The sequence below is a fragment of the Homalodisca vitripennis genome, chromosome 5 (assembly GCF_021130785.1).
Source record: "Homalodisca vitripennis isolate AUS2020 chromosome 5, UT_GWSS_2.1, whole genome shotgun sequence".
Lineage (NCBI taxonomy): Eukaryota > Metazoa > Arthropoda > Insecta > Hemiptera > Cicadellidae > Homalodisca > Homalodisca vitripennis.
Window position 1 is genome coordinate 184,966,556 of NC_060211.1, and position 8,996 is coordinate 184,975,551.

Genomic DNA, 8,996 nt, shown 5'->3' on the forward strand with positions numbered 1-8,996 from the left:
CCAACTAACTAACTACTGTTGCTAACTGCAACTCCAACTAGTGTTAGCAACTATACAAACTGAACTTCTTTATGGGCTGGACAGGACTTTTACCAGGCTAAACAATAAAATCACTACAAATCGAAGTAAAACAGGTTTCCTTGCATTTTGGAATGTTGTTCAGAGCAATAACCAGATTTGTAACACTAATTTATTGGAAAACACCAAAACTTTCAAACGCACCCTTTTGGTATTGAAATCACCATACATTAACTTCTACTGCTGATACCAATAAAAGTGGAAATTTCAAATTTTTCCAATTAAAATCGATTCCCAAGCAGGGATCACTTCTGGCTGGTTTATACCTTCCAATTGAACCTACCACTGGATACAGCAAAAACCAATGTGTCACTTAAATATGGAAAAACCACAAATGTCGAGATTCTGGGGTGCAAGGACAGTTGGATAGGTATAGTCTACTGCGGGAGTTGACTGTTGGAGTTGGTGGAGTTCGTTTCCTAAGAGGTTCCTATCAGAGGTTCCTGCTAGCCTAGGTATGCCACCTCCTGCCTGCTTTGACTGGAGAGGCTGGTTCAGAGCTGGTATCCTCTTCTTTCGGGGGGCACATGACTGAGAATAGTGCCCTAATTCTTCCTCATGGATCTCGATAAGAGGCGGCCTCTACCCCTACCCTTACCATTCTGAATATCCTGCTACCCTGGAAGCAGCACTAAGGTTCTTATTGGACTAAGTGCAATTTATAAGCTTATTGTCCTAATAAAACAAAAAATCAAAATGGATGTTAGTATTAGAAATTACCTAAGAAATTAAATTAGAACTTTTTCTGACTGTTTAGTTACTAATACTGGATAAGTAAATAAACAACATCGTGTAAGAAGCCTATATTCATGCAGAAGATCATCTATCAGTACAAATAGTAACACATGTATTCCTTGTTGACAAGCTCTGCTTCAGTAGATTAGTCCGTTAGGAAGAGGCGTGATGATCATTTCACAGATCTGAAAGTATGAGTCACATTTCATTATTCAGTTCATGAAAAAGTTCACAGCATCTCCTGAAGTTTACACAAACTTTTAATATCCATATCTTTAGTTTCTTGGTAATTCTCCAATTTGTATTACAATATTAAATAATCTTAAACAATCATACAGGAGACAACCCTATCAGGTCGGGGGAGAGAATCTTTTAGGAACAATTATTACTGTCGACTTGCAGAGACAAACAATACACGTCTGCCATGTAATCAACGTCAATTATAGTAAGATTGTACTATAAGCAGCAATAGTATCACTACAAATTCTTATATAATACAATAGTGATTTAAGGGTTTAATTTTAAAGAAAGACATTGTACCTATAAATGGAAATAGCATCAGTGATCTTAACTGCAAGTCTTATCAAGATCTATACGATCGAACAGATTGTCTTTGGCGTGAAATGAGAGAAACTATTACTTTACACGGACACACACACGCACGTACATATACACGTTACTCTAGTATGTATATAGCAATTCTTGTAATTTATTTACAGGTCTTAATAGTTATTTACAATTATTAATATATTTAATAATATTGTTGATTGTTTTCCCTCTTATGTTTTTTATTATTTTTATCTTTTCTTGCATGTTCCTGTAACAGTTTTTGATTTTTCATATGTTTGTTTGTTACATTTTTATCCCTTTATTTTTAGTTTTCGGTTTGTAAATACATGTCAAAATTTATTACAGTTGCTCATTTTGATATTTAAATATTTACCATTGCCTTGGCCTATTTTTTTTACTGTTTTGCCAATAGTTTTTTTTTATATTTATTTATTTATTTTTTATTTATTTTTTTTTTAACTAACTTGTATCTCTTACTTATTCACTGTTTTATTGACTATTTATTTTTAACACTGTTGGTTACATTTAGCAACATTTTATTAGTGTTTAGACCGTTGGAAGAATAAATACGTAATCGTGTTGTGGGTAGTAATTAGAGCTTTACAATCGTTGGCATGGAAATTTGTTCTTTTCTATAGCAATTGAGGACCCAGATGTGTGGTTCTTCTACTCTCTATCTGTATAGGTACTATAGGATGGTAAGTGTCACAAGCGAACCTAAGCTATCACACGTAATCCACTCATTCATGGCGACTGTAGGCTGTAGTTTTGCCAGAGAGATTAATGGAAGTACTATAGTTACTAATGGAAGTACATATGCAAGGCACCTGAGTGACAGTTGTTGTTGCCAGGGCGTCTATAAGAGCTTTAGCCACGTCAGAAGGCTCCAGAATAGCTTGGGAACCCAACTGTTCCAGTTGGCCGCTCGTAGTAGACTCCGTCCGCGTCCAACTGGGGCTTATACTCTGGAATCAAAATCATTAATACAGTATCTTGACATGAATTTTACCCAAAAATACATTGTTACTCCTAATGCGATTTTGCAACTCGGTTCTGCAGTTTAGTATAGACCAATCAAAATCATTTTGCAGATCATCCAAATGACTTTTCATAAATATACATTAAAAACTTTAATACGTTAAAGTTTCGGCATCATAATATATATATATATATATATATTATCATAATATCATATATATATTATTATATATAATGTATATGTATGTATATATATATATATATATATATATATATATATATATATATATATATATATATATATATATCAGTTTAATCGTAACTAAGGAACTACCGCGCTATTTTAAGGATGAGCCCAGATTTTTTCCCTTCGTCAATATTTCTTGAAGTTAATGAAAAGTTTTATTTTAATTGTAAAAAAATATTGTGATAATATGTAAAATATTCATATTCTTAGAGCTGTGAGTACTCAGTGAGAAATTAAATTTGCTTGGTGACAATTACTTAAATAGATATAATGAAAAATTTTAATTTTCAAAATACATACATTTTTAGGTTATTGTTTAAACAAATAGCTTATTATTAATTATTTCACAACGTATACTACAATATGTGGTTAAAGACAACAATTGGCTGTTTTCAATAAGTTATATAGATGTAACAAGAAATCCAATGATATGAGCCTAGGCAAATATACTTAGGAGTTTGCATATACATATTAAATATTTTATTCACAAAATTGATTTTCGTTATGCGAACTCTTTCATATACAAAAGGAGGGGTCACTCCTTCTTCGTATCGGGGAACTTATCGAACAGATAAAGGGAAAAAGGTCGGTACAATGCAAGGTCTACAATACCGATAAAAAGCGCTCCAGTCGGGACAGGATATGACACTGTGGTACCTCTAACTCAATGTACGACTCCCTACAAACCTTGCGATAACTGAGCTGGATACTTCAGTGTCCTGTAAAAAGCGCTCCAGTTGGAGCAGGATATGAAGCTGCGGTGCCTCTAACTCAATGTACGACTCCCTACAAACATTGCGGTAACCGAGCTGGATACTTCAGTGTCCTGTACAAAGCGCTCCAGTCGGGGCAGGATATGAAACTGCGGTACCTCTAACTCAATGTACGACTCCCTACAACCCTTGCGGTAACCGAGCTGGATACTTCAGTGTCCTGTACAAAGCGCTCCAGTCGGGGCAGGATATGAAACTGCGGTACCTCTAACTCAATGTACGACTCCCTACAAACCTTGCGGTAACCGAGCTGGATACTTCAGTGTCCTGTACAAAGCGCTCCAGTCGGGGCAGGATATGAAACTGCGGTACCTCTAACTCAATGTACGACTCCCTACAACCCTTGCGGTAACCGAGCTGGATACTTCAGTGTCCTGTACAAAGCGCTCCAGTCGAGGCAGGATATGACACTGCGGTACCTCTAACTCAATGTACGACTCCCTACAAACCTTGCGGTAACCGAGCTGGATACTTCAGTGTCCTGTATAAAGCGCTCCAGTCGGGGCAGGATATGAAACTGCGGTACCTCTAACTCAATGTATGACTCCCTACAAACCTTGCGCAACCGAGCTGGATACTTCAGTGTCCTGTACAAAGCGCTCCAGTCGGGACAGGATATAAAACTGTGGTACCTCTAACTCAATGTATGACTCCCTACAAACCTTGCGCAACCGAGCTGGATACTTCAGTGTCCTGTACAAAGCGCTCCAGTCGGGACAGGATATAAAACTGTAGTACCTCTAACTCAATGTGCGACTCCATACAAAAATTACGGTAACCGAGCTGGATACTTCAGTGTCCTGTAAAAAGCGCTCCAGTCGGGCCAGGATATGAAACTGCGGTACCTCTAAATCAATGTACGACTCCCTACAAACCTTGCGGTAACCGAGCTGGATATTTCAGCGTCCTGTAAATAGCGCTCCAGTCGGGCCAGGATATGAAACTGCGGTACCTCTAACTCAATGTACGACTCCATACAAAAATTACGGTAACCGAGCTGGATACTTCAGTGTCCTGTAAAAAGCGCTCCAGTCGGGCCAGGATATGAAACTGCGGTACCTCTAACTCAATGTACGACTCCCTACATACCTTGCGGTAACCGAGCTGGATATTTCAGTGTCCTGTAAATAGCGCTCCAGTCGGGCCAGGATATGAAACTGCGGTACCTCTAACTCAATGTACGACTCCCTACAAACCTTGCGGTAACCGAGCTGGATACTTCAGTGTCCTGTAAATAGCGCTCCAGTCGGGCCAGGATATGAAACTGCACAGAAATAAATGATTACTTACGGTAACCTTGATAGTACTGTTCTTCTGTGATAGTTCTCGCCTGAGGCACTGCGAGAAACCTTTTACCGCGTACTTGGTGGCTGTATACATAGCATAAGCGGGTATATCGTGTATATGTGCTCCAACACTGCAACATACAGGAAGTTATTTTTACATTATAATTTATAAATAAAAAATCTTAAAGTAATTTTGTTTTGATGTAAATAATTATTCACGAAAAATATAAGAAGTAGTTTTTCAACACATTTAAATACTTCCTTAGTGTATGATAAAAAGTCAATTATTCATAAAAATTGGTGGTTTTGTATTAGATTTTGAAAAGTTGAAATTGTCAAATGGCATTGTGGTTGGTTTTGGTATTAAAATGGTTAAAGTTACGTCTAATTTTTGAGCTTCAGTCTGACAACTTTAGTTCATTCTTTTAGTGGGTTTTTTCTTTACACAACAATTTGCCAGCCTGTATTTACCCATGAGGTTTTGAAGTTCACTTGTTCTGTTAATTTTGGATAGTAAGGATTTAATACATATTCTCTACCAGGAGCCGACCAGGAAATGTCTTAGCCCGAAAAGGAAAGGACGAACCCAACACTGGATAAACATTCATGTATTGTTGTTGTGTACAGTGTAATGTAAAGTAATGTAATGCGTAATTTTATAGTATTTTCTTCACTCTTTTATTGCTCACAGGAAAATTTAAAGTTCTGTGTATACAACATGGTCATTGCACTTGAGCTGTCTGAATCTTGTCTGAAAGTTATCCATCCCACTTAACTACCTAAAAGAGTCCCTTGTGACGTCAGACACCTATCTTGGTTCAGTCTCATTAGAAAGCTAACATTGCCCTTAATGATTAAGGTGATACTAGCTAGCTACGGTCTTATCACATTCCATCATAAACATATAGAACTTGCAAAATAATTTAAAATTAAAAACCTGTTAAATTGTGCAGGTTTTGTCTAAATAATAATTTTGGAAGGTAAATGTTTTTCTCTAGTATAATCTTAGGGCACTTTTAGTACTATCTACCTGACTGGTATATAATACGGAGAAATGACTAATTATTTCTACTAACCTGTTGATAATAAAAATATGACCGTTCTGATTGTTACGCTTTTCCATGGACTTGAGGTACTCTCTGGTACATATGGTGACAGCGAGAACATTCACTTCCCACATGTTCCGCCAGTCCTCTGTCTTCCCGTCTGGAGCAATATAATAGTTTTTAAATGTTATATAAAACATAAAGACTGTAATGTTTTAGAGATAAAAATGAAACTAAAATTTAAAATTCAGAAACAATCATACGTTTAATTAACATACTTCAACAAGGAAACAAGTTAATATATTTGAACTCATATCATAATTTATGACCACAATTTATCTAATCCAGTCCTTAGTAATTCTTCTTAGGCAAGAGGTTTTTTACGCAAACTAGTAATCCTTAGAACCTAGTATAATGTTTAAACTGTTTCAGGTTAACTTGAGATCATCGCTACAAAGTACCTAGTCATCAGGTTGCCTTAATTTTAAAATAAACTCATAGATTTATCTTAGATGTGTTTTGGTTAGGGTCCAAAATGGCTCGAGAACACCACTTATTGTCGCATCTGAGAGACAACCATTTACCACTCGGAAACGAGAAGGTTATGTAAATAAATACTTTGTGAGTAATACAAATAAAGTATACTTTTGATCACCCGGATTTAGTTAAATAATATTTATTTTGTACAATGCCGTTTAGTTTGCAAATGAAAATGTTTATTTCTATAAATAAAAATATTTACCTTGTATATAATTGTATATAGACAATCCGGCATTGTTCACTAATACATCAGCTCCTCCCAACTCTTTTTCTACCCACTCAAAAGCAGCGAGAATATCTTCTTCTTTTCTCAAGTTAGCTTTCAAAGCGTACAATTTTCCAGGTTCTTGAGACTTAGCTAGGTAGTCTGCGATTTGCTGCGACATAGAAAATAGGATGTCATTATCACGCTGATTGTATATACTATTAAAAGCGCAACATTGGTTTAACAGGCATTAAATCTAAGTATTACATTTTGATAATCATATAATTTGAGTTACTTGAGTACAAATTACTCAAACACTATTAACTATATATGCTGAAGCTCCATTCTGTTTTACATAATAAATATTATATTGTAACTAAGAGTCGTAGTATAAACAAAACAAAGTGTCCTTGGAAGTTTAAGTTGTTAGAAGAAATGTTTCTGTTTGTTATGATTCCAACTATTTTAGAATATCAACAAGAACGAAAGAAATATGCATCCTATACTGCATAGTGAAATATTAACTAAACACTAAAAAATCATGCTTTCTATCAAGATTTTAAATTTGTATTATACTTTTAGTAACTCTTTGATAGCGTTAAAATTAAAATGTTAGATGGATTAGTTTTAAGCCCAGTATGAGGAATTCGTTAAGCATTTCATATCCTGTCAATGTAAAAGTTAATCTAAGGTGTCAGACAGCATTTTAATGGCGATATCAGTTACTAGGAAAGATTTGAGACATCAAAGTTGCTTTGAAATAAACCAGATATGTCGTATTAATTGGTTTAAATGTACAGTAAACATCTTTACAAGTGTTTAGCATTATTTAAAAATGAAGTGATTCGAAATTAATAAACACAGCTACTTATTTATATTCTAAAATATACCTGTATTTTCTCCTGCCTCCTAGCCAGCCCCACCACGACCATCCCATGATGGACCAGAGCCTGAGCTATAGCAGCCCCTATACCTGCACTGGCCCCTGTCACTATAGCAACCTTGCCTTTCCACTGTTCCATTATAAACCAGTGTAAAACGAAAAGAACAACAGAGCAACGATGGACATTAGATTCACTGGTGAAAAAAACTAATAAAGAACAGTAACGTTGATAAACTTCGAAATTTCATCAATATCAGTGTGCCTTTATCTCCTCCTAATTAACGAACACACACAGAGAAACTAGAAATAAAAATAAACAAATTAATCAGGTCTATTTTAAAGCTCTTGAAAACGAACGAGTATTGTATGCACCACGTTTACAGGCCACATAAGAATTTAGAATATAACTCCTGGATAATTAAAAACTGACCAGGTAGTGTTACTAATTAGGATTTTTGCTACGTTATCATTAACAGCATCTCGATTGTCCTTTCGTAGTTATGTAGTTTCAGTTCTTTCTTGACGTATTACAAGCCTGATAATTCCTACAAATTAAAATCCGCTGGAATATAGATAAGAATATTAGATAAACTCAAGGGCTTTCACATTCCAAATTACTGTTTCCTTTTACGCCACTAAAACCTCACACGTGGTTATTGATGGATAATCTGGCCCTGCAAATGTTTGATATTAATCTTGTTAATGTCTTGGATAACTTATTTATACTCTCTAACGCGTGAGATTTAAATTTACCAGCAACTATGTGCATCAAGTTCTCTAGATTCTTCATCAATTGATCGTACACGGTCAAGGAACTAAGTACATTGTGTTACAAGAGAGAAAGAGTCGTAGCATATTACTGGTTACACAACATTGGCGCATCTTCATTGCCGTCATCACTAAAAATGTATTAATATCACACAAACAGCATCATGGCACTTATTTGACCATCATGCCTTCTTTAGTAGTTTTATATTATGTGCTCAGAATGCTATGATACATAGTAACTGGTACATACTCTCCTTGAAATTCGAATTCTTGAACGGAGACAGAAACAGTTATATGGGCGCTAAAAGCCTTCAAACTTTTACAGGGTTATTTCTTAAATACTTATATATTTGATTGTATGAGAAAAGAGTGTATTAGATTATATTGAGTCTAAGCATATCGCCTGTAAGCCTCAGAATCAGGTGTGGAGAGAGTTTGGGGCAGTTCCAAACTTGCAAAAGATCTTCGTGCACTCGCTTTCCTGAAAATAAACCTGTTCGGCAAAGTGAATGTTGATGTTAGCTCCAGTTCACCTTCCTTTTAGTGAAGCGTGTGGAATCTGTCGCTGTCACAGACCTGGAGAGAGAGAGAGAGAGAGAGAGAGAGAGAGAGAGAGAGAGAAATTAATAGATTATTTATTTCTCCTACCCTGGTCTAGACCAACGGTCCACTCTTACACCTGAACAGGCAGAAAACTATACACAATAGTCAAACATTAAAAAAGACTGTATTGAAAGAGTTACTTCATAACAGCGATTAAAATATATAATATTAAATAATATTCTCTTAGCTAAGCCTAGGCCCCTATCAATACCAAAGGAGAAAAAGAAATAAAATATTGATAAAACGTTAATTTTTATTCCTGCAGTTCATCTTAAACTCCTTAA

The 8,996-nt window shown here is 35.6% G+C and overlaps 1 protein-coding gene across 1 annotated transcript; it reads right to left on the reverse strand.

Annotated features, from left to right (window-relative positions):
- Nucleotides 1–866: 866 nt before the first annotated feature.
- LOC124363317 (farnesol dehydrogenase-like) lies at nucleotides 867–7,531 on the reverse strand. The gene is made up of 6 exons (XM_046818558.1): nucleotides 7,349–7,531; nucleotides 6,456–6,630; nucleotides 5,744–5,873; nucleotides 4,672–4,798; nucleotides 2,211–2,348; nucleotides 867–998 (listed from the first exon to the last, which is right to left on the reverse strand). The coding sequence occupies exons 1-6, from the start codon at nucleotides 7,478–7,480 to the stop codon at nucleotides 951–953; spliced, it is 750 nt and encodes a 249-aa protein (XP_046674514.1). The 5' UTR covers nucleotides 7,481–7,531; the 3' UTR covers nucleotides 867–950.
- Between the last annotated feature and the right edge of the window lie 1,465 nt (nucleotides 7,532–8,996).

What these genes read in the sequence shown, in the direction of transcription:
- LOC124363317 (XM_046818558.1), bottom strand. Translation starts at nt 7,480, where the DNA reads ATGGAACAGTGGAAAGGCAAGGTTGCTATAGTGACAGGGGCCAGTGCA. An exon ending in GGAGGCAGGAGAAAATACAG is followed by an intron (nt 6,631 to 7,348) that starts GTATATTTTAGA and finishes TCTATGTCGCAG; the next exon opens with CAAATCGCAGACTACCTAGC. An exon ending in CATATTTTTATTATCAACAG is followed by an intron (nt 4,799 to 5,743) that starts GTTAGTAGAAAT and finishes TGTATGTTGCAG; the next exon opens with TGTTGGAGCACATATACACG.